At 42.2% G+C, this 26,026-nt stretch overlaps 1 protein-coding gene across 1 annotated transcript in view; it reads left to right on the forward strand.

The window, feature by feature from the left end:
• Atp8b4 (ATPase phospholipid transporting 8B4 (putative)) overlaps positions 1 to 26,026 on the forward strand; it is a 175,449-nt gene that overhangs the window by 61,836 nt on the left and 87,587 nt on the right. Inside the window, exons 6-9 of the mRNA XM_055601660.1 lie at positions 2,959 to 3,031; positions 9,617 to 9,687; positions 12,452 to 12,534; positions 21,183 to 21,341. Coding sequence (XP_055457635.1) covers positions 2,959 to 3,031; positions 9,617 to 9,687; positions 12,452 to 12,534; positions 21,183 to 21,341 — 386 coding nt within the window. The remainder of the gene's footprint in view (positions 1 to 2,958; positions 3,032 to 9,616; positions 9,688 to 12,451; positions 12,535 to 21,182; positions 21,342 to 26,026) is intronic.

A 26,026-nucleotide genomic window follows, 5' to 3' on the forward strand; every position in this document is an offset into this window, starting at 1 on the left:
ACTCTCTAGTACCTCAGGACTTCTGTGGACCTCTCTCTCCTGGAATTAGTGTGAGTATTCTTTTGGAAAGAATGACCTTAGCACTGGAAGGCCTGCTTAAGGTTGAACCTTCTGTCCTTCAGCCAGGAGTTGGGGGTCTTGCTTATGGGAAACCTTTGGTTTAGTCTCTTGAGCCATGAGTGCAGCACAGGGCTGTTGGGCACTACTGTTTCAACGTTAGGCTTGTTTTCCTCAGGGGACATTCAGCTAAGCCTCTGGCACCCAGCATGCATTTGTTGGGAGAGGTTGCTGTCACCCTCTTTTCTTATCCTCGACTCTCTGTGTTCTGAAGAGTGGAGCATCCTGAGTGCTTTCATAAAGCATGTCCACGTGCTATCCCGTGGCTCTTTAAATGCCACCTGTTTCATGGGAATCTTCGGGATCTAAATGTTGTGATTTTTTTTTTTATTTAGCTTTACTAAGGTAAAGGATATCTTATTATCCCATTTGTTTTAGGAAAATCTGGTTCCAGGGAGGACTAGCTAGAGTGTATCTAATTGTATGGTGTTGGAGAAAATCAAGCCAAATCTTGAATTCCGAGCCTCTCAGAGCAATTAGGTGAACTTGTTTCAGAAAACTAATAGGTTACAAGTCCTATGCACTTTAGAGAGTCTCTGCAGGTGGAGGAAAAAGCGAGGTTAGAAAATGTCAAATCCTTGGGGGCTGTGTTGCCTTCGCGGTTCACAGGCCATCTCCTGTCCCCTCAGCAGAGCTGCGGCGCAAGATCCCCTGAAGCAGAAGCCCGGGCACTGCGGGGCAGCATGGGCACAGCCGGGAGTGTCTGTTTCTGCTGTCTCAGTCGCCACACAAACTGAAATCTCACAAATGCAGAAATATTTTGAGGATGATCTTTTAAGCCAATCGTCTCCCTAGGCTGCAGGGACGTTGTTCTGCTCTCGGTAGAGATGGTAGCAGAAAGGGCAAAGAAAATGGCTGGCTTCAGAACACAATAGCTTAAACCTATTTGTGAGTGTTCATTCTATTTCTGCTTATTTGGCGAATTTGGGTACTTCAGTAGCAACGACCCTTAGAGCACACTGGCTCTATCTCTTAAGATTCTACTTGAGTAACACATCTATTTTATAAGATAGAAGAGAAGAAAACCCCATAATATGCAAACCCCTGTACTTCTGATGGTATTATACACATAGATAGCTGAATATCAGCTTAAGTGAAAGGTTAATGAAGACATCTCACACAGCCTGTGGTGTTCCAGTAGCTCCGTGTGGAGCTATTTTCCTCCATAACTCTAATAGCAAGAGTGCCATTACTTCTCCCCATCCGAAGAAGCGTACTTTGTATTTCTTCATAAACTACGACTCCATCACAGCCTTACTCTGTAAGGGTCATGCTCGCTTCTCGTTAGGTTCTATGAGCTTGTCTGACAGAAGCATCTGCTAGTTCATACTGTAGGTTAATTCTGGGGAAGCTGGGTGAAGCTGTGCTCTCAGTCAACACCCATGAGGTAGCGTTTGCAATTTCCCATGGATCCTTCTAGACCATAGTAGTAGGAGGTGCAGAATTTCAAAACAAAACTTAAGGTAGTCCGAGTTTTTGCAGAGCCTGCAGAGCATTTCAGGAGCAATGCAATTTCCATAACTACACAAGATGTGCTTCTCCATCATGTCATATCTCCAGTAGTCAGTCCCCTGAGAAATGACACGGATGCTCCAAGGGAGGGGTCCCCAGGAGAAATAAGCAGCGAAGCCCTGCACCTTAAAGAGAAAAACAATTGGGGTTTACAAGGCTTCCTCCATTCTCCCAGTGTGACTGAGCTAGATAGCTACTGCAAAACATGGCATTGAAAAAAAAAAAAAAAAAAAAAAAAGATCTGATTTTGGTTAGAGATAAAAATGCTGCAGCTGAGAAACTTCCAGAACAACATGTACTTGGATCTGCATTAAAGAACAGTTCTTTGAGCTCTTGAGCCAAATGACCCAGCAGGGCTGAGAGCGTGAGGCACAATCACAGTTCTATAAACATTTAGATCTATTCTCCAGCCCGTGAAGCAAGTAGACCAGGCTAGGTTTGAAAAGCTGCTCCTCGGAATTCACCTGGCTGCCTTGTCTTACTGTTCCTGCAGCCTTTGCTTCTAAGGAGGGATTTCTAAGAAGCAGATGAGCACTTCCAGTGTGGAAAGCAAAGTGGGCTTACATTTCAAGGAATGGCAGAAAGCACAGGCAGTGCCACAGTAAGCAGCCACAGGTGGCCTATTTCTGCAAGGCCTGTCTGGCTTCGGGCAATCCTGCCTCCCTTGTCACCCCAGGCTAAAGCCAATAAACACAAACGCTTTTCATCCCAGTCCCTTTGAACTTGGTGTGCCCTGGGCATGGGACTCCATGACACACACCGGCTGGTCTTGGCCTGTTAGAATGCCACCCAAGTCAGTGGCAGCACTGAGGGTGCATTCTTTAACCACCCAGCTTTCTTCTTGTCCTTTCCAAAACTGCAATTTTCCTTTTTATTTGTATTTTACCTGTTGCCCTGGCCTATTCTCCCTCCTCATTTTCTTTTTGTCTCAGTCAAAAGACTTCTGAGACAGTGGTGGTGCTGTTTCTGTTACTAGCTGACAGAGCTTGAGAAGAACGGAAGTAGCTGGCTATTTTGAGAGACCACAGAAGTTGTATGAAAGTGGCATCAAGCTGGCATCATGGCATGGCATTTCACAGACCCTCTGCCAAGAGTTGGGCATTTTGAGCTTTGCCTTGGGTGTGTCACTACTCACTGGATATCCACAAAGTATCTAACCTTTCTGACACCCACATTGTTCATTAGCTGTGAATTTGCCCCTCGACTTCCCCATTTTAGCAAAATCTCACCTGATTTTGTTTTCTGTTATATGCATATGGGTCTATATCTTGGTTATACTCTGTATTTTTCTCAGGCTATATCTCAAACACATTTCTGTTCTTTTCTCAGACTGCAGAATGAAAAATGGATGAACGTTAAAGTTGGAGACATCATTAAATTAGAAAATAACCAATTTGTTGCTGTGAGTATTCATTATTTTATGACTTGATCTCAAATTAGAATAACACACACACACACACTGAAATATTTGCATTTGCAAAGTTAGTAAATCCGTAATAATCTAGAGTCAGCAAGGAGGCATCACCATTATATATTAGTATAAATTCTCAATTACAGATACTTTAAAAGAATGACTTTCAGTGTCATGGTGACTTGGATAATATTGAGGGGTTCTCTCTTTGTCTGTTCTCTTAAAAATTATACTAAGGCAGAACAATTTAAATCAATATGTGAAGTATTTATACAGGTAAGTTTTAAAAATGCTCTTTAATATTCTAAAATTGTTTGTTTTCATAGTTTGAATGCTATTTCTTAATAAAACACTAATAAACAATTAGTGTTTTTAAACTGCTACACATTTGAAGAAAACACTTTAACAATAAAATTCATGTTACAATTCTAAATTAAAACATGAATTAGTGAGAGTTTTGAACATCAAATGCATCATAATTTATATTTGCAAGCAACCAATGTTGTGATTTCTTAAGTAAAATTCAATTCAGTCACTAAAATGTAACTAAAAGGTAACTGAAGTTCCAGTTAAATTTAAGGTGACAAAATGGTACAGATTAGAAACTAAAAATTCAAATTATTATAGTGATTATGTCACATATACATTAGATTACTTATGAAAATTTTATATTGTATGCAATTTTCTGAATCAAGTTGTATTCTTTATTAGATCTGAGATATTTTATGATGGAAAAATATGGCCCTAAAATGTCTTTAAAAGAACAACAACCCTTCCAGCACTCAGGAGGCAGAGGCAGGCAGATCTCTGTGAGTTCAAGCCCAGCCTGGTCTACAGAGAGAGTTCAGGACAGCCAGGTCTCTGTTACACAGGGATACCCTGTCTCAAAAAACAAGACAAAACAGAACAACAACTCTCAGAAACAGCCTTCTACCACTGCACCGTCTGTGCACCCAGAGTGCAGAGGAGCGTGCGTGTAGGTACTTCTGGGTGGACAAACCATTTGCAGACGAGTTCACACTTCAAGTGGCTTATTCTCTGGCAACCTTTAAGTTTTGGAAAATAGCCAGGAAAGCAGACAAAAATAAGCAAGATGTTGTCAAGACAGCCAAGACAGAGGTCTCAAAGTCTGTGCCCTGTGGCTCGGGTCCCTCAAACACAGGAGAATTGCCAGGTTCTCGTTTATAACCGATTTACTTTCATTCCATGTGACTTTTTAAATGACACATTTGGCTTATTTTCCACTCAGTGAAGACTGGGAACATGACACTAGGAGGTAGCACCTGTCAGAAGAACACCCTCTGTAGCGGGGGTTGAGGTAGATGGTTAAAGAAACTGGCTGGAAACCAAGTCTTTGTTTACTGGTGCAATTCCTTCTGTGAAATCTGTCCCAGGAGGCAAGTATAAGAATGTAGTTTGAATTTTAATTGCTCTATATCCAAATGCCTAATAGGCCGTGTGGTTCCCACATTGGACACAGCAGATGTCAGGGAGAGAATGCTATGCTCCTCTCATTTTTATGATGGAGGGATGGCATCAAACCCACACTCTGAATTCCTCACATCCCCTCACGCTCTTCTTCCCCTGGCAAATATAAAGAAGACTCCACATCCCCAAAGCCCGGGCTGGAGCCCTGTTTTCAGTCAACAGATAACACTTTAAAACTTCCCATTATTCTCTGCTTGACTCCTACTCTTTGGTTAAAAGAGAAGCAAAGGTTCTGCCCAACCCATAAGCACCTCAGCGCCTCTTAACCAAGTCATTTCGCTCAAGGTTTGTCCATGTGCAGCTATCACCCTCCTACGAATAGTCTCAGAGGCGATCAAAGCTTTTATAGACAAAAGGCTATAATCAGTAGAGAGGACTGGTGTGTCTCCTGGTGCTCGGAGTTTGCCAGGGGAACTTAGGTTGCCAGGGACAGTGACATTCACAGATACTTAGAAAAGACCCATTTAGGGCTTTTTATTCTGTAGCAGACCTTAGGAAGCCCCGCTCACGAAGATAGTGATCGGAGTGGCTAAGACTATGCAACATACCAACACTATAATCACTTTATATGAATTAATTAGCTTACTGCTCATCTTGACCCAGCGAGGGCAGCTTAGGTACTGTTTCATTATTTCCACCTGTGAAAGGTAAGACAAAGGCCTGGTATCCTCAAATAGCTTGCCACTGGAGAGCCAAGAGTTAAAACTTGGGCTCTCACTCCGACCCCCACTCCTCAAGTACTACAGTCTGTTTTCCTCAGAACCCAGAACCGTTGTTTCGAGTCTGGGTTTCCAGAACTGGGGACTGCAGACCTGGCTACTGGAAATCAAATGATCCGTCATGTACTCAGTTTCAGTGCATATCTATCTGTTCAAAGTGAGAACTTTCAACCCAGTTTACATCTGTTTATCAATAAATTCTGGACAAGAAAAGGAGGTTCACCTGAAATTTGTAGACACACTGAGAACTAGGTACCTTTGTTTCATGTATCTCCTCTGTCCTAGTTTGGTTTCTCTTGCTGTGATAAAGACCATGACCAATGCAACTTAGGGAGGGAAGGATTTATTTCATCTTACAGCTTACATTTCCTCCTGAACAAGTCAAGGTAGGAACTCAAGCTTGGCAGAGACCTAGAGACAGGAGCTGAAGTCTGTGGAGGAGTGCTGCTGACTGACTTGCTCTTCACGGCTTGCTCAGTCTGCTGTCTTATACAACCCAGGACGCCACGCACAGGGACAGCACCACCCACAGTGAACTGGGCCCTCCCACGTCAATCACTACATCAAGAAACAAATGCCCCCCATGCTTGCCTAGAGTCCATCTGATGTACATGTTTTCTCAATTAAGGTTGCTCTTCCTTCGATGACCTTTGTGCCAAGTTGACAAGAACCAAAGCATCTCTTCGTTATACACTTTCTCTTTCCCTTCCACCTTCCATTTCTCTTCCTGCTCTTTTGTTAATTCAAGAGCACAAAAGTAGGGGCTGAATTCTAGACATCCAGATTTGGTTTGGGGCTTGGGAAAAAGGCATCATGTAATTCATATGTCACAATGAGGTCAACTTGCATGAGGAGAGCCATAAAAAAAGGCTGGAGACACATTCCAGAGGTCTTGGGGGCACTAGCCTTTGAGCCTGGAGCTGTACACCCTGGTTCCAGTGACACTGGGCACACATCCAGCACTCTTGCTTTCCTGGTGGTGGGAACAAACCTGTTACTGAACCCGAGCATACGTGGACACTGAGAATGTGGCTGTGTGACTCATGCAGTAAAGTCTTCCCTAAATGTGTGGCTTTACATGTTTGCTGCAGTTGAATTTTTTGTTGTAAGACTTAAGTTGAGAATCTCTAAGGATATACTAAAACAAACAAACAAACAAACAAACAAACAAACAACCCCAAGCTCCTTGTGAAAGTAGAAAGGACCAAAACACAATTTCCCCCCTCAAAAATGAAAATGAAAGAAGTAAATGGTCAATGCTCCATTTCTAAGCCACCAGTGCAGAAGGAAGCCATTTGTTCTGTTCAGAGAAAGAGCTTGTGTGTGAAGACGTGCCCTCACATACACTATTAGTCTTCTGTCATTCTTTTGTTACCAACCACCTTTTTCTCATTTTCTTTATAAACATTTTTTTTTTTTGCTTGTGTGTGGATGAGTGTGTTCAGTAGATGTGCTCCACCTTCACTGCTGGGCGAGATATGACTTACACAGGCTTCTTGTCCAGCCATTGAGACCAGTGTTCTCTCCTCACAGAGCTGCAGAGGACATGAAGTGATTCGGTTCTGAGTGTTTCACAAGTTCTTAAAAAATGTAATGGCTGTAGATTGATACCATTTCTTGATTTTTTTTTTTTGTTTAACTCAATAAACATTCATTTATTCCTAACGAACCCTGAAGACAATGTCTTTGGCTCTGAGGACTCAGAGATATCCAGTATATTATTCTCAAGTTTCCCCTCATGGGACTCCTGCTTTTAAGCTTCTACTAGGTGTCTGCCTGGGTTTTTCTTTTTCCCATGAAAGCTGGGGGAAAGGTGTTTGTGTTGGAAAATGCTGCTTCATTTGTGGGAGCCATCATGAAGTCCTTTCATCAATACCTGAGGAAAGAAAAGACGAGAGGCGAATGGGAGGTGGCTTTGGCCTGGCCCAGCTAGGCATCGGAACAATCACACTTTTCCGTTCTGTTCCATGTCTCTGCTGTGGCCTCACCATATGTCGCTCAAACTACTAGCCCACAACTCTGACAAAAGGATGACCACGGACTGGAAAGGCTGTTGCTCCAATTCTCTTGCCCTTTCCTTTTCAGGGTTATTACTGACTGCCCTAGAAAGTATGACTGTGTGCTCATGACTTCTACAATTTATTCCTCTGGACACTATCAGTCCTGTCCTTCCACACACCCTCCCTGATAACTAAAAAACCTCTAAGGGAGATGTTAGCAGAAGTGAAGAGGAGAGGGAGTGAGCAAGGAGAAGAAGGGTCAGAGATATCGAAGGCACAGATGACATTAGAGGGTATAAGAAGAGGCAGGAAGGCAGGTTTTCCAGGGAGATAGAGCAGGAACAGTTAGGCAGGAAGGCTAAGGTTAAGTGTGTTTCAGCCCCTGGGAGAGTGCTGGTTGAGAGAATTTAGCCACTAGGTGGCAGTGGTACCATAGTCTGATGGTCTGAGTCTGCTGTGCTCTGCCCCTGGTTTACCACAGAGGCGGTGTTAGCACAACTTAAGGCAATACTGAACAGGACATCGCAACTTTAGCTGCACAGAGTTCTGAAAAAAAGCAACATCAGGTGCCAACAAGCACCGTTCTCTATGCATCATAAAGATTTCTAGTTATACGTAATTACGACCAGGGAATTTTAGTTTCTGTTTAAAATCATCGTTTATCCTTAAGGTGGCGAGCCATAGACCCAAAGGGCATTTAGCTCTGTTGCTGCCATGCCTTCTGCAAGATCATACTGAAATTTAAGTGTGTGACGAGATCAAGGTGAATCTGCCCCTCCCACCCCCAAGCCCAGATGTTTCTATTTTCTGGGTCAGGATTTGTGAGCTTTAGTTCAAGGGTGGCATACATACAGTTGGACACACCCCCTGTGTGTATTTGCATGGAACACACCGAGGGGTTCATTCCTCCAGAGCTGAGGAGGCGCCCACTACCATGCAAACACTTCTTCTAGGAGCTGTCACAGAGTCATAATTTAGACAAAACTACACACATCATTTCTCCCACCCTATTTTTTAGTTGATAATTTAAATAATGCAGACAATTAAATGAACAGATTGATTTTGAACTTAACATCTAAGACTTAAAGATAAAGCAATTGTAATATTTTCTAAAATAAAAGATTTTTGAGATTTGGGCTGTTAATCATTCAGAAATAGGTAGAAAATCATTAGGCTAAAGTTTTATAATAAGTTGCTGGACTTTAGGTCAGTCAGTTCTTTTTAGATGAATCCTTCAGAATTACATCTATTATAAAATAAAATTTTTAATTTGAGAAAAAAGTTTCCCAACCTTCCATAATTCTAAAAATGAACTGTGATGTCTTTTCTCTTTTTTCTTTTTCTTTTTTGACATTTTTAGATGCTTCATTCAATAAAATTTAGCGGAATTTGGATCTTTATTTTGATGTTTTTGGACCCTAATTGGAACATATTACCTTCAAAGCTTGGTTTTATAACATTGGTGACCACTGCTCTTTTTAATTTTTTTTCCAACATAACATTTTTATTGATTCTCTGGGAATTTCATAGCATGCACCCCGATGACACTCACTTCTTAAGTCCTTCCATGTTCACTCCCAACCCTTATGCCCTCCACCCCCCAAAAAAAACAAAAATAAAAATAAGAATAAATATAGAACACAACCCAAGTCTGATTTGTGTTATCTATGCAATTACTGGAGCCGGTCAAACTCTCAGTGGCCTCCCCCTTAAATAGGACTGAGTCCTTCTCCTCCAGCCCCCTGCACCTCATCTCCCTCACACTTTTTAAGACTATTCTTTGGTGACTCTCTGTCTGAGAGATAGCTCAGTCCTTAAAGGCTTGGCCCACAACCGAAAGTGGGGTGATGTCTTTTCTAAAGAGCCATTTCCTAGTCCACCCTCGGTGCTCTTTTCATGGGCCCCACTTTCTCTCCTCGTTTTACCATTTTCCATTGCTTCCTCGTCTCCCCTTTTGCTTCCACACTGCTCTTGTTTTCTTTTATTTTTCCTTTGCTCTGGCTTTCCCTCTGTTTGACCTGCCCCTCGTTCGCCTCCTTTGCTCCTTCACTGCTTCGAACTGCCCATATACCAGCAGTTAAGGGGTGTTAATTAGCTTATTCATTGGAAAGAGATTTCTGTTTCATTAGAAATTATTAACTCCAGAAAAATAGAATTTCTACATGACTTTCAGAAACGGCAATGCAAATAAATCACTAATGGTTTGTGTGTTTCTGGGAGGCCTGCTCCTGACCTGATGGTCCAGAAGCGTGACAGTAGGGGCAAAGGAGTGGGGGAGCATGCCTTCCTCTTCACCCTTGCTGAGGCTCTGTGGCTGGGGAGGGAGAGGTTTCAACAGCCCTGATTCTTCCCTCTGTCTTCTCACCCAGGCAGACTTGCTGCTCCTGACAAGCAGTGAGCCACACGGTCTCTGCTACATTGAGACAGCTGAGCTTGATGGGTAAGTAGGGAATGAGAGCAGCTGCTTAGGCTGCGGAGCAACGCAAATGGCCTCGGAGGTCAGGCTCCCATCTCATTCTCCATTTCCTGGTAAAACACAGAGCCCTACATTACAAAGTCCATTGTTACTCACTTGGCAGTAATTCTGAAATATTTTTTTATCTCCTGAATTTATTTGAAAAACACTGACTTTTCTCTTTAGCATATTTTCTTTCAGAGACACTCTGTTAAATATGTGAGCATGAATAATTTTACATCCTGACACTTCAGTGAGGTGTTTTTTTTGGGGGGGGTTGTTTATTTAAATTTATTTTATATAAATCCGTCGGGTGATTTTTTTTTTTTTATGCAGTTATGGTGTAGGCACTGAATGATACCTACTACACAGAACATGAAGCCGAGGCTCAGACAGCTAGGTAACTTGTTCAAGCTGATAAAAACTAAAGTTAGGACTCAACCAGACAACACAAAGCCAGTGTCGCTGGCTTTAGCCAGTGTTTCTCAAGTTGTAACCATGTTGGGATATTGGAGTAGTTCATCCTGTGTAACGCAGGTTTGGGCAGGGCAGGTTTAGATACAGCTAATGCAGTGTCAAGAGGAAAATTAGTAGCACTGAAAATTAGTAGCATTTATACACTTGAAAAGAGAACAAGCCTCAAATCAGCTCTTCACTCTGTCTAAAATAAATAAATAATGTTTTAGCAAAAGAAATCCAATGTAAGCAAGAACAAAAATCAACAAACTTGATTCAAAACCGAACAAAATGAAACAATGGGACATGGTTGGTTCTCTGAAAACATCAACTAATCCACAAACCTTGAGCAAGGCTGACAGAGAGAAAGGAGAGAAGAGAGAGATGAGCGACATCATTAACAAACCGAGGAGTCAACAATGCATTCCTGCTGCGTCAGGAAGAAATACTACAATCAGCTGTATACATGCGCATTTGACAACTTAGATGAAATGGACCATTCCTCAAAAAAAAGGACTATGCACTCACTATGAAACAGATAACTCCAATTGCCTCATAACTAATAAGGAAATGGAATTCTAATGTGAGAAATAAAACTAAACATTTTAGGCAAAAAAAAAGGGGGGGGGAAACTGAGGTTTGGGCTAGTCAAAGAATTGTTATATTTGACATAAGAAGAGTTATTACAGAGAGTAGGGACTTAGCCCAGTGCTAGACCACTCAACTAGCAAGCACAAGGCCCTGGGTTGGTTTCTTGAGAGGGAGGAGGCTATGGAGACAGATGAGAGATAGAGATAGAGATAGAGAGACAGAGACAGAGAGAGACTCAGAGACCCATAGAGACACAGAGAGACAGACACAGACACAGACAGACCCCCCCCCCATACACACACTGGATTTTATCCAGTTTTTTAATTTGTGAAATACCTACGAAGAGGAAGTAGTAATGAGTTACTAACACGAGGAGGCTATTTGCAAAGTGTCTACCTAAATTTCCTTGACTATATACAGGTGCTTTAAAACCTAAAAAAATATCAGCAGCCCTAGTTAGAAAACAGTCATTTTCTAACACTTAAACAAACAGTTGACCAAAGAGGACACACAGGTGGCAAATAAGCACATGAAAAGTTACTCAACGCCATTAGTGACACAAAAATTAATACCGCAATGCTCTGTGGCTGAAGATCTGTCAAGAACGACTAACACAAGCAGTGGTGACATTTCCAAAGTTGGCAAATAGTTGGATAGGCGGAGTCACTCACTCTCTCGTTACTGGAGGGAACAGAAAGTGCGATGCTCATACTGGAAAAAGGATTTGTCAGTTTCCTAAAAAATAAACATAAAATTACCACATAACTCAGCAATTTCAAACTGGACTCTTATTCAGAGAAATGGAAACTTATGTTTCCATAAAGTCCGTAGTGAGTTCTTAGGGCACATGCATTTCTTACATCGAAAAAGAAACAATTTGGATGTCTTTCAAGCGGGTGGCGGAGCAAACCGGGGCATCATGGAATACTGCTCGGTAACTCAAAGGAACAACTTGTTATTAGACACGACGACTGGGCTGATTGATTCTTCAGAGAACTGTGCCAAGTCAAACCAGCTAGTCCTAAAGGTCACACGGTTTCATGGAGAACAAAGTAAGAAGGAGCAAGGGAAGAATCTCAAGGAAGCTGCCGTGACACTCCTTTAGCACAATATAGTGGGATGTCCAGTTGGTCACCCGTAGCCGATAGCAGCAGAGTCTGCTGTCTAATGGATGTGTGGTCCTGCCCATAGGAAGAGCATCTCCCTGTGATCTGCCCAGCTTGTTGGGCAGATACCCACGAGTTTCTTGGATTGATACTCTTAAGAAAAAGAAGGCTGCATTCTTTTCCTCATTAAAATTTCAGCTACTGTGAAAGTAGTCATAACTATCTTTTGCAAACAAAACTCAGTAGATAGCAGACGCTGGAGTGATGCTTTTGGCAATGGGGTTCCTAGGTCCAGTGTGTTTTATAACTTATATAGCATTGTGAGGAGGTTCGAATGAGACCATATTTCCCCTGTTCTGTGTTCTTTTGAACAAAAAGGCAAAGCAGATCTGTGTTGTTACGTAAATGTGCTGTGGGTAGAATGCCAGCTCTAGATCTTGAGACGCCCACTTGCTTTGCTGAGATGGTGTGTGCGTGTGTTACAATTAGAGCCCTGTTCTCCTCATTTACGTTCTGTGTGTACTGCCCCCTACAAGTTGCTTTAGTAAGAAACTGTTGGATTGTTTCAAATTCACATCATGTCTTTCATTTAACAGGGAAACAAACCTGAAAGTTCGTCAAGCACTACCTGTCACCTCAGAACTTGGTGGAAATATTAGCAGCCTTGCAAATTTTGATGGTAAGTGCTTTAAACAGACAAAAGAAAAAAGAAAAATCTAAAAGCCAGAAGGCAGTGTGAAAGCTAATTATCTGAGACCCCATTTATGTTCCTTTTTCTTTCCTTCTTCTTTCTTTCTTCCTCCTTTTCTTTCTTCCTTTCTTCCTTTTCTTCCTTCCTTCCTTCCTTTCTTTCTTTCTTTCTTTCTTTCTTTCTTTCTTTCTTTCTTTCTTTCTTTCTTTCTTTCTTTCTTTCTTTCTTTTTCTTTCCCTTCCTTCCTTCCTTCCTTCCTTTCTTTCTTCCTTTCTTTCTTTTTCTTTTTTAACTTAATGAGAGAACATAAACTTTTTCAGGCATCGATGACTGCTTTTTATGCTCATGCTAAAGGCAAACATGACTTATCAAGCCACCACCTGGCATGTCCTCATGTCTCTTTTGTGGGTCTCATTCATCCTGCCCACAATGCCCTTCCTTTTGTAGCCTTTTGCCTTCTGGAGCTTGGGGTGAACAAGTTGGCATTTTAGTTTCAGGCCTAGGTCTGGCCTTTCATCCAATGGCTCTGTAACAAAACCCAGTGCTTAGGTGAAGACTCCTAAAGACAGATGTCCTGCTACACATGCTTCTGTATTTTGCACAGTGTCATAAGGTCTTGAAACCAATAGGGGTTCAATGAGAACCAGCAAGTTATAGTCAGCCATCATTTGCCTTATATTTTAGACCATGGATTCATCTTCTTTATCATCATCATTTCATTTAACCCAGACCCACCTCCTCAGCTCCTCACTTCTCCGTGTTTCTGTTTGTATCTTGTGCTAACATTATTTTAAGATCCATGGAAGGCCTCTAGATACTGCCTATGCTAAATACCTGCATTTTATGGTACCTTGGCCGCAAAGAAATTCCTTTAAAAGTAAAGGAAACAGACACTAATTGTAGAGTTTTACATATCATGTTAGGGAGACCCAGGCCTTCCTACCACCCCACAATAGTCTTTTGCATTAGTCACTTAAAAGTTTGGTTTTGGATAGCATTATTTCCATATAGGTTGGCGTGGTTTACTAGAATCTTATGAACCTAAGACTATCCTTCCAAGATGTTTTCTTTGGGGTTTACTGAGAGATAATGAAGATAAAGGATCTTGGCAATGCCCCTTGAGTTAAAGGCCAGGGAGTTTATAATGTGAATCTTCTCCAACACACATCTCAGAATGTATATGGTCTGTGCTTGGCAGTTGCTTGTAAATTCTGCCTGATTATGTTAATATTTTAATCTCTGCTAATGACTCTTGTTATAATGAATGTTTATAGAAAAATATTCTTCCAAATTAAAATTTAATTTAGAGGAGTAGCCAGGAAACTTTGACTAGCCCAAGAAATATTTTGATTGTATTAAAACAAATTATAAATTTTCTAATGAAGTATTTTTTTCAATGAAATGTTACTGTTATGTAAATCCAAGAAAAGTAAATTGTATTCACAAATCAAAATTCTTCTTAAAATACTGTGTTGATTATTTATTGAGCCCTAAAAGGGCAATCTAAATATAATTTGCCATTATTTATTTCTTTCCTGGCAGAACTATACCTTTATGTCTTTGTCAGCCTATAATGAGATATAAATCTAAGAGTTTTAGATTTCTTAACCCACCAGAAAGCAAAAAGTGGTTGTTTTAACTATTTCCTTCCTTTACATAGATTTTGGTGCAGGGAGCTTAGATTACAGTGCAGTTACAAGCAACCCTGAAATCTCAGTGGTGTAAAGTAAAATTAACTTCCTGCTCACGTCCATTAGGATGTGGGTGAGGTAGATGACCCCATTTGGTAGCCGTGGAACTTGGACTAAGGGTGAATGTGAAGTGAAGCAGGCACAGTACCTTTTATCCTTTCCTTCCTCTTGTATTTTATGAGTCTGATGTAAGGAGTGTTAGAAAGTGAAAATGTGGCTATTCGTTGAGGAGTGCCTGATGTGACCATGCCTGGCCTATCTAACCCTGGCACCTTAGGATTTTCACAGAGAAAGTGACAAGTCCTCTAGGCCCCACCCCAACCCCCAGTGTCACAGGACCCACATGGAGGGGAGCTCCTGCCTCCTCAGGTCAGAGGCTATGCCTCCTCTTTGCATTGGCACCTTAACCCTGCCTCTCAGGACCTGGCAAGGATCTGCTAACTACTCAGACCAGAGACCATATTCCTGTGGCCTCCTGTACCATAACCCTCCTATCTTTAGGCCCACCCCTGCCACCCAGGCACCCCTCACTGGTGACTCAAGCAATTGCCCACTGATGAGGTCAGAAGTCACAGTTGCTCAGCTGCCTCACATGCAAATCAGGACGGAGTAACCTGCACTGACATTCAAGCCTCACCTAGCTGATCCAGAACCAGCCAAGCTCCGGGAAGAGCAGGCAGAGCCTTAAACATCCACAACCACACCAGAGCATCAGAAACCCATACCAAAAGCTACAACTGATGAAAGATGTGCACTCCAATATGAAGAGCCAGGATTAGACTGGGAAGAAGTCAATGGGTAGTGTTTGCTGCACAAACATGATTGGGGTTAGGTCCCCAGAACTCACTAAAATCCAGATAGGAGCATTGGCCCACCTGCAATCTCATCATGTTAGGAGGCAGAGACAAGGAATTGTGTGAGGAAGCTGGCCAGCCAAACTCCCTAAAAAAGGGAAGCTCATGGGACTCTGCATCAGTATAGAACCTGGAGCCACCTTGGTCCTCCACATCCATGCTTGTAAAACATACACCTGCACATTTGTGAGCACACATACACTCATGCACAGCACACACACACGGACCCAGATGAAAGCTATGTAGACAAAAGTCCAGTAAAAATAACTGAAAAAAATGTTCAAAGAATTCACATAAGGCATGGGTAATTTCTTGTAGGAATTTAAAGAGGACAGTGATAAAGCACTGAATGAATTCCAAAAATGTGCATGTGAGCACACGCGCGCGCGCACACACACACACACACACACACACACACACAGAGAGAGAGAGAGAGAGAGAGAGAGAGAGAGAGATGCTGAAATTAGGAAGCCAATTCAGGGTATGAGAATAGAATTCAGTGAAGAGATGGAATTGCTGAAGAAAATCTCAAAATGGAATTCAGCTGGCAATGAAGAATTACTCAAGTGAGAGAGTGCAGGGGAAAGCATCTAGCATAGGGAGGAGAGAACACCAGGCCCCAACCTGTCCTTGCAATTGGATTATCCAAACAGAGAGTGAATTCTTAGCTAGGGAGCACCCAGAAGTCCCCAAGACAACACAGACTATTGCCATCACTCTTGGTTGCCCAGCAGAGCCTGACAGTAAAACCCTACTGCCGAAGAGAGCTCACAGGGTTGTTTATAGAACACAGAAAAATAATGCTGGAATTGAGCATGAAGTTCCTACCTCTCTCTCATGTTCTTAGTACTAAAAGGTTCTGGAAGGTGTTGGAGGTGCCATGTAGCATGCCGGGGGATGACAATCATCCGTGATCTTACCCAGCTGTAGATCATGTGTGCAGCAATACTTACCTGCCCAGAAACACATGGCCACTGACATGAGAGTATTCTGGGGTGGGGGCTGCCAGCTATTTTTTGGGCGAATTTTTTGCTCCACTGGAAGGAATACGTGCCTGGTGCTGTAAACCTGCTGAAATCTGGGGAAATCACTGGCTCTGGAGTGAAGCGGCTACCGAAGCTTTGGTAAATTGGACATGAAGTCAAGCTGCCTTCTGGGTATTTGTTTATGCCCATAGACTAGTGCAACCCTCAGCCTCGCCTAGCAGTGAGCAGTGTCAAAACTGGGACTCACAACTGATCAATGTGCCGAGAATAAGCAATGATTGAGTGCTCAGCCTTAAACAGGACATCATTCTTACCACCTTCAAACCCCAGGAGCATTGCAGAAGAGAGGGCTGCGAGACTGTAAGGGTCAGAGGCCGGGAGGAGTGCTGTGAAATGCTGTTGTGTGGACATGACCTGGCTGTTGCAATCATGAACAGACTTCCTGCACAGGGCCTGTAGGCTCACAGAAAAGGAAAACAATGTAGGGGTGATGGACTAATTGGGAAGATGGTGTCAGCAGGAGTTTTAGAGGGATAAGAGAAGGTTATGGGGTGTGAGTGTAATCACTAGTCCCTGCTTATGGGTATAAAATGGCCCAGTATGAAACATTAATACAAGAGGAGACATCAATAAATTTCAGGGTTTCTTCTGGTGACTAGAAAGGCTTCCATATGTCATGGGACTCAAAACCCAATGTTCCATCTTTCAGCTTACATTAAGAGTATACTGGTAGCATTACATACTTTTGGAAATATCCTGCCCAGCTTAGTGAAGTTGAAACAGACAAGACCCATGTGTGAGGCAGGTTCTTGCTTATGCTGTGCTACATACATACATACAACATACATACATACGACATACATACACACATATTGCTTGTAACTTCTGGGTATATCTGGATGTCACACTATTTTTTTTTTCCTAATTATTCTATAGCTTTTATTCTAGTATTTTGCAAACTATGCTGGCACCAGGCCACCATTTTCTGACAATATAGTGTAAGTGAAAATCTATCTCTCTTTTTAAAATTAATGAATTAGTTTAAATTTTTGTGCATTGGTGTCCTGTCTGCCTGAATGTCAGTGTAGGGGTGTCGGAGCTTGGAGTTACAGATGGCTGTGAGCTGCCATGTGGGTACTGGGAACCAAATCCAGGTCTTCTAGAAGAGCAGTCAGTGCTCTTAACTGCTGAGCCACCTCTCCAGCTTCCATGAAAATCCCAATGCACACTCTGAACCTAGAGCTCGCCAATTGGGTAGGCTGGTTGGCCAATGAACATTTTTTGTGCAGCAAATGCTTTAACCTTTGAGCCATCTCCCCCACTCCATCCTTACAGCCCCTGAAGAGGAAATTATCACTTACTCTAATTTGTGGATAGGGAACTTGACATATTCCCTATGTCAGGTGGCTGTTTAAGTAGGGGAGTCAGAATACAAATCAAAGACTAATGGAGAACCCTGTCCTAAGAAAGGACACAAAACCACAGGCTCTAAGCTACAAGCTGGAAGACAGCATTAAAGACAAAGTGCTGTGTATCATACCATAGCTTCTGAGAGGATGAAAATGTTTAGATGTAAGGGAAGCAGAAGGGGGGGCAAACCTAATTAGGAGATGTCAGGCCATTTAAGATGATGTCATCATATACATATTTTAAAGTTTTAAAGTTCTCAGTGACTTAGAATTTCATCAGGGTCAAGAATTTAGAGGTCCTGTACAAACATAGACTCGTCTGCTTGAGACAAGAGTAGGTCCGATAGGTGAATCTGTTCATTTGAAGAGTTCCCATACAAGTGTTTTATTCATTTCAAATATCTGAAAGAATAATATCTAGTCTGTTGAACTTTATAAGAAAAAATATGTAACGTGATCTAATATTATAATAAATACAAAAATTGAGTTTGACTAGGCTTTTTATGTTGAGTTTTAAGGGAATTGAACAATATTTATAAATAAATACCTAGAAATACTTGTAAATAACACATTTGTAAACCAAACATTTTTACATTTTTACGCCTTGGGGAAATCCCCTAATATACAGGTGTTAGAATGTGTTCAAGGACCTTTTGACAATTGTTACTGACTGGACTGTGGTTTGTATTTTGCAACTAGTGACACGTTTACATATTTTGTGTGACTATCAGCGCCTGCTCTGAACTGGAGGAAGGCTGACTCTTTGGTTAGGAATCTTTGTGTGTTTTGTGGTCTTTCCTTTAAGAATAGCATGTGTGTAACTAAAGAAAAATGACATCTCTTCTTTGTTAAAATATGTAAATCAGTAAATAAATGGGCCTGGCTAGCCCCATGCGACTTTATGGAACTTACCAGAAAACTCTTCCATTGAAATGAACGGAAGTGTAGTCCAACACAGCTGATATATGGAGCAGAGATCCCAGTAAAAGACATAAAGAAGAATTTCCTTTTGACTGTTGGTACTAAGATGGCCGTTGTGGTGTTCCTGTTGGGTGGCTCATGACTCAGAGTTGAGAAGGTTGTGTTGGAGCTGGGCCTCCAAGAACTCAAATAGAATCTCCTGGCTTTAGAAACTATCTTTCTAAGGGAAATGATAGTCAATTCCATCGTTAGCCCAGCAGTAGTTAGTTGGGCAATTGGCTAAACATTGAGAAGTTCTTGGCTAGTGAAATTCTTGACCAGCAAGAATGGTGCCTTATCTAGTGCACAGCCTATGGAAAAGTTGCAGTGGACATTCAAGAAACATCACTAATAATATACAGAAAGCAGTAAAGCTTCTTTTGAGAAGTCATGGGATATTGTGTAGTAACAATTTTTATTGATAAACTACATATTTTCTCTTTAAGTAAATAGTTTGAGAGATTTATCAAATTGATAGTTAAGTAATAATCCAGCAGGCTGACCAAGGAAAGTTCAAAATGAGAACTTGTAGAATTTTCTCAGGATAGGTATTCCTGTGTCATTATAAAATGGATGAACTAATGTTTTCATGTCTTTTCAGAGGGGGAAACGAGGTTAACTTTTTTGATTATGTTCACATTTGATTATTGAGATTGTTTCTCCCAGTTATATCATTCCCGACTGAGATGCCTATGTGAGAAACGATTTTATTTTCCACAAATGGCTTCTTACTCTTTCTAGCCATTTACCATCTCTTCCTCCGATGGAACTGGAAAGAAGCAAGCAAGGTCCCAAGACAGCCTCTCCTGGTTCTTACCTTTGTGGGTGAGAACTATTTTTGCTTGTTTCTGATGTGCTTTAAGGTGACCACCTGTTCTCATCATTCTACCTGGATTCTATTACAGTTAGGTAAAAAGATATTTGGTATTCAAATGCCCATTTTCATGATCCCTGTTGAAATATCCCTACCTTTTCATTTTCCATAGGTTTTCAGTAATGCGTATATCATCTCTCAATCTCTTTCCCTTTGAAAGAAAATTATGTGTTTGAGTATTTTACCTGCTCATATATGTAGGTGTACCATGTATGTACCTGGTGACATTAGATGTAGAAGAATGTATCAGATCCCCTGAAACTGGAGTTGCAAGCTGCCATGACAGCATGGGAAACGGAACATGGGCCCTCTGCAAGAGCAGGAACTGCTTTTAGCTACTGACTAATCTGTCCAGCCCACAACTTCTTTTTTGAAACCATTTTTCCCCAACTATCTCTCCCAGAAATACTTTTAAGATTTTATTATGTAGACAGTGTGGTCACCCTTCTGGAAAGAGAGAAAGAAAAATGAGAACTTTCATATTTTATGGCAGTAGAGCTAAAAAAAAAAAAAAAAAAGGAGGCAGCATTTATTTATTTTTTTTTTTATCAGTTAAAAAAATAGTTTGGTTTTGTTCCCAATGTTTTGTTGTGATGGGACTCTGCGTTTAGAACTTGGAGTCCTGGGGCCACACTCTCAGAAAGCTGTGCTGGGCCTCCAGGAACTCATTCAGAATGCAGTTGTTTAGGCCCTGTGCAGAAAGGCACCCTTGGTGTGAGGCCATATGTGGGCATGTCTTCTTGCTGGGTATAGGGAGCCAAATGTTCAAGGCTGAATTTACCTCCTTGTCAGCCTTTGCCTTCGACAATGAAAATGATCAAAGGAACCTACTTTTTGTATTGTTATTGGCAAGGACCATGTATCATGTTGTTTTTGTTCAAAGCACTTTTTTTTTTTTTGAACAGTAGCCAAGTTTGAAGTTTGGGAAATCGAGTCTTGGGTGAAGAGACTAGAATAAATGTTGAGGGTTTCTCTCAGTCTGTTATTTGTGCAGGTTTTGTTAGTGAGACCTATTCTACTCATGGTGATGTGAAACTCAGAAAGAAAAATTATTGCCCAAGGAAAATATGATCACAAAATCTGAAAATTTTTTTTAAAAGCTTCTGGGTCCACAATATAGCTTTTCAAATAATTTGAACCAATTCAAATCAGTTTTAATTTTCTTTTCAATACACAAATAAGCTATAACGAGAGCTAACCACAATTCAGCTACTTGGTCTAAGAAACAACCTTGTGCAGGCTGTTTGTCTCCTTGAAATCCAGGCTAGCAGGCTCTCATTTAGTGCTGGCTGTCTGGGAAGGCTCCAGAGAATGGCCAAATAGAAGCTGTTTGGGTCATTTTTTTTCCTGATTGAGAAATGGTAAAGGAGGGTTGGAGAGGGTTTCATTTTTGTTTTTGAAATATGAAGAGCTTGGCTGGTCAGGAGTGGTCAGGCTTCTGGTATTATAGCTGCATCTAGGACTTTGAAAAGGAAAAAAGCATCATTCCTAGGAGAGGAGTTGCAAGACATCCTCTCTCTGCTTGGAGAGAGGATGCCCTCCCCGCGCCCCCCCCCCCCAGTCTTTAGTTTTTAAGTCTCAGGTAAGGGCCCAAGGCCCAGTCCATGTTACTGTGTGGTGGTAGAACTTTAAGATGTATGGCCCAGTGGGAGGATCAGGTCATTAGAAGTGTGATGGGTTTTCATCTTTGCACGCTGCAGCCTAGTCTTCTCCAGCACACTCTTGCATGTGTGGCAGCGTGCTTTCCGAGAGGGAAGGACAGTATGCTGCATATCGGCAGTAGGGGGTCAAGCAGTACTGTGGGCTTTTGAAGTGAGCCTACCTCGGGTCGGAAAAATAAGAAGCGGCTTCTTATTTTCCAGGGATTGTCGTCTGTGAGGCACCTAACAACAAGCTAGACAGATTCTCTGGGGTCCTCTCTTGGAAGGACAGCAAGCACACGCTCGGCAACCAGATGATAATCCTGAGAGGCTGCATCCTGAGAAACACCAGCTGGTGCTTTGGAATGGTTCTTTTCGCAGGTACAGTGTACAGACCAGGGCCTCTCTGTGCCACCCCTTATCACCCTCACTTCAGCACAGTTCGTGGCTCTTCGGGGACATGCGCATGCACAGTTTTTACTGAATGAAGTGCTGCCTCCTGAGTTGATCCCAGGGTGGGGTATGCCCAGAGGAGTCAGCTGTGCTTTGAGTACAATCCATGTAGTCCCAGTGTGTGGGAACCCCTGATAGCCTGAACTCATGCTTTTTAAAAATTAATTAATTTATTTATTATAATTTGTTCACTTGGTATCCCAGCTGTAACCCCCTCCCTCATCTTCTCCTGGCCCCACTCTCCCTCCCTTTTCTCCCTCTATGTCTCTCCAATAGGAGAGTTTCTCCTCCCCTTCTATCTGACCCTAGCCTATCAGGTCGAATCAAGACTGTCTGGATCCTCTTTCTTTGTGCCTAGTAAGGGCACCTTGCCAGGGGGAGATAATCAAAGAGCAGGCAACCTAGTTCATGTGAGAGACTGCTCCTACTTCCCTTACCAGAGGGCCCCCATGAAGACTGAGCTGCCCATGGGCTACATCTGAGCTACATCTGGGGCCTAGGTCTTCTCTACATGGTCCTTGGTTGGTGCATCAGTCTTTGCAATCCTCCTTGGGCCCAGATTTGAACTCATTCTTAAGGATGCCAAGGCTTTCAGTATCCAGTGGTGTCTACACACCTACTGTCCAGTATTTTTTTTCTCTTTAGCCCCACCGTACGCATGTCCGTTAGTCTATATAATCAACCTGCCCTTAAAAATAAAAATTAGCATGAAAGAAAGCCCCTCCCTCACACTGCAGCTCAAGTTGGTTGCTTGTCACTTGAAAAAGTCAAGAAGCTATTTTTGAGAAAGACTTCTTGGAGAGCAATCCTCTGGACAGAAGGCTGTACTTGATGGCGCTAGGCTAGGAGGTATGGAGGAAGGAAGAGAGGGAGGGATGAAGAGAGAGTGAGAGACAGGTAGGGAGGGAAATTCTCCCACTCTTTATCACCCCCCATTTTTCTTTTTATTTATTCTTCTCTCATATACTACATCCTGACTACAGTCTCCCTTCCCTGCCCTTCCCTGCCCTTCCCTCCCCCTGGATCCACTGAGTCCTCAGTTTCTTTTCAGAAAAGAGCAGGCCTCCCCAGGGATAACAACTGAACACAGCATGAACAAGATGCAGTAAGACTAGGAACAAAACCCATATCAAGGCTGGACAAGGCAACCCAGTAGGAGAAAAAGCGTCCCAGAGCAGACAAAAGAGTCAGAGATATCCCCAATCCCACTGTCAACAGTCCCACAAAACCCCAAGCTAAACAACTACGACGTATATTCAGAGGACCTAGCACAGACCCACACAGGCTCTGCAATTGCCACTTCGGTCTCTGGGAGCCCCTAGGAGCTCTGCTTTGTTGATTCTGAGGCTGTGTTCTGGTGTCCTGAACTGCTTTGTCTCTTATAATCCTTTCTCCCCATCTTCTGTGGCTTTCCCCAAGCTCTGCCTGATGTTTGGCTATAGCTCTCTGCTCAGCTGCTGGAGGAAGGTTCTCTGATGATGACTGGGTTAGGCACTGATCTATAAGTATAGCAGAACATCATTTCGAATCATTACACTGATTTTTTTAAACTTTTTAAAAAAATTCTTTATTAATTACACTTTATTCACTTTGTATTCCCCCTATGGTTCCCTCCCTCCTCCCGTCCCAATCCCTCCCTGCCTCCCCCCTCTGCACGCATGCCCCTCCTCAAGTCCATCGATAGGGGAGGTCTTCTTTTCCTTCCTAGTCAATTAGGTCTCATCATGAGTGGCTGCATTGTCTTCTTCTGTGGACTGGTAAGGCTGCTTCCCCCTCAGGGGGAGGTAATTAAAGAGCAGGCTAATCAGTTCATGTCAGAGACAGTCCCTGTTCCTATTACTATGGAACCCACTTGGACCCTGAACTGCCATGGGCTACATCTGTGCAGGGGTCTTAGGTTATCTCCATGCATGGTCCTTACAGTAAAAGATCTTCAGGAGGTATCTCCATCCCTGATCTCTAGCTGTACTATAGAGCAACAGTAATAAAAGCTGCATGGTACTGGCATAGAAACAGACTGGTGGATCAATGGAATCGAATAGAAGACCCTGAAATAAATCCACACACTTATGGACACCTGATCTTTGACAAAGATGCCAAAACCATACAATGGAAAAAAGACAGCATCTTCACAAATGGTGCTGGTCTAACTGGATATCTACATGTAGAAAAATGCAAATAGATCCATACTTATCACCCTGCACAAAACTAAAGTCCAAGTGGATCAAAGACCTCAATATAAAACCAGACACACTAAACCTCTTAGAAGAAAAAGTGGGGAAGAGCCTTGACTTTTTTGGCACAGGAGACTACTTCCTGAACAGAACACCAATAGCACAGGCTCTAAGAGCAACAATCAATAAGTGGGACCTCATGAAACTGAAAAGCCACTGATTTTTTTTTCCAATTGTGTTTAGCTCTACCCTAGGTCTCTGAAGCATCCAGCTTCCTGGCCATCCAGGCAATGTTAAGAATGGGCTGGGCCTCAAGTTAAACCAGTCATTAGCTGCCCACTCCTGTAAGCACTGAGCCACCATTTTCCTAGCACAGTTTGCAGGCAGGACAGGTTGTAAGTCAAAGGTTTTGTGGCTAGGTTGGTGTGTCCCAATCCTACCCCTGGAAGTCTTCTGTGGTTACAGAAGATGATGGGTTCAGGTGTCACAGCCTCTGTTACTAAGAGTTTTCACTAGGGTTACCCTCATAGGTTCCAAGAAGTTTCCACTGCATTAGGTTTCCATATCACTCCTAATGCACCCCCCCCCACCAGATTTCAGTTGTCTTTACGCACCTGATCCCTCCTGTTCCCATCTCCACCCCATCTCAGTCCACCTGCAAAGTCTTTTCTATTTCCTCTCCCCAGGGAGATCCACTGGTCTCTCCTAGAGCCATCCTTGTTATTTAGCCTTTCTGGGTCTGCGTATTGTAATTTTCCTTTACTTAACAGCTAATGTCCACTTATCAGTGAGTACATATCTGTTTGTCTTTTTGGGTCTGGGTCGCCTCACTCAGGATGTTTTTTTCTCTAGTTTCATCCATTTGCCTGTAAATATTTTGCCATTTAAAACAAATCTGAGTAATACTCCATTGTGTAAATATACCTGTTTTCTTTATCCATTCTTTGGTCAAGGGACACCTAGGTTGTTTCCAGTTTTTTGGCTATTATGAACAAAGATGCTATGAATAGTGCCCTTGAGGTAGGATGAGGTATCTTTTGTCTACCTGCCATTTTTGTTTTCTTTATCTCTGTGAGTCTGAAGTAGCATTCTTTTTCTTAGGAACAGTAGCACAAGTTGACAAAGCCACTCAGATTGTACTCACAGCATCATTTTTTCTAGCCCTTGATTAAAAACAAATTCTGTTTATTGTGATATCAAATTAAGATGTGCTTTGTGTCTGCTAATTGTATGTGTAACTGAAATTAAATTGTTTTTCTTAACCGACTATCCTTAACAAAAACAAAAACGTTCATTAAAGACTCACTGTGTTCCCAAAGTAGAAAAAGTCCTTCTAATTGCTTCTAAATCGCCTCAGCTGTGTGCACAAGTGTTGCTTTTGCTCTCAGGGCACTGTCATGTGTAAAGACCCAGCAAATCTGAGGTTGAGCCTAGTTTTAGGATTTTTTTTTTCTCAGATGCTTTTTTTTTTTTTTGCAAGGTAAATAAGCTTATGGTTATTTATGTGTGTTTTCCTTTCTTGCAGAGAAGTTAAAAAGCTGCGCTTACTGATACATTTCCTTTACTTTCTGCTTAAGAGCATGGAGATCTCAAAAACGGTCTCCCCATCTGAAGGTCCTTTGGGAAATATTCTCTTGGTCTGATCTCTGTTATCACTGAAGTGGACACATCTCATCATAGGAATGGGTGGGAGTCCAAAAGCTCATTGTATTTGTATACTCTTGTTCCAGATGACTAGTTCAAGACTCTAAGTCATACTACCTGTGCTAGGTCAGCCAATAAGAGCCACTTCTGAGAGCTGTTGAAGGGTTCAAGGTCTCCTTCATAAGACTGTCTCTGTGGGAAAATCCTCTTACATAAATGGAAGGAGGTGTGTTGAACAGAAGTTCACAGAACAGGAATCAGGCAGATGTGGGTTCAAATTGCTTAGTAGTTCCAGGGTCTAACGCCTGCCCTAAGGCTTCCTAGATCGTCCCTCCGTGGTGACACTTGGATAATCATGAGCACACTAGAATACACTGCTCAGTGTAATGATGATATATATGGAGGAGGATGCTTGGTGGTATTGTTTCCATCCTACCAACAATTCAGAGCACACTGACAGCTTTATGGGCCGAACGAGGAACACTGGACAATTCTCTGTACTTCGGTGGAGGAGGAAGGGAACTCTCTGTTCTTTTGTGATAGGTTCTGGTTGTTCACTTTTAGATGGTATTGGTCAGGTGGACATTTTTAAAGCAGACAGTGTCTGCTTGACTTTAGTTAACAGAGAGTTTAACCAGAATACTGGCAAGCAGAGTAATTCAGGGTTGTTTTTGGCCATAGCAGAGCTGAACTTGATGTGTATCCTGAGTCCCTAAGTTTTGAGACATTTGATTAAGAAAGCTGAACTTGATGGGTATCCCGAGTCCCTAAGTTTTGAGACATTTGATTAAGAAA

This window comes from Psammomys obesus, unplaced genomic scaffold, assembly GCF_907164565.1.
Source record: "Psammomys obesus unplaced genomic scaffold, mPsaObe1.curated_primary_1811, whole genome shotgun sequence".
NCBI lineage: Eukaryota > Metazoa > Chordata > Mammalia > Rodentia > Muridae > Psammomys > Psammomys obesus.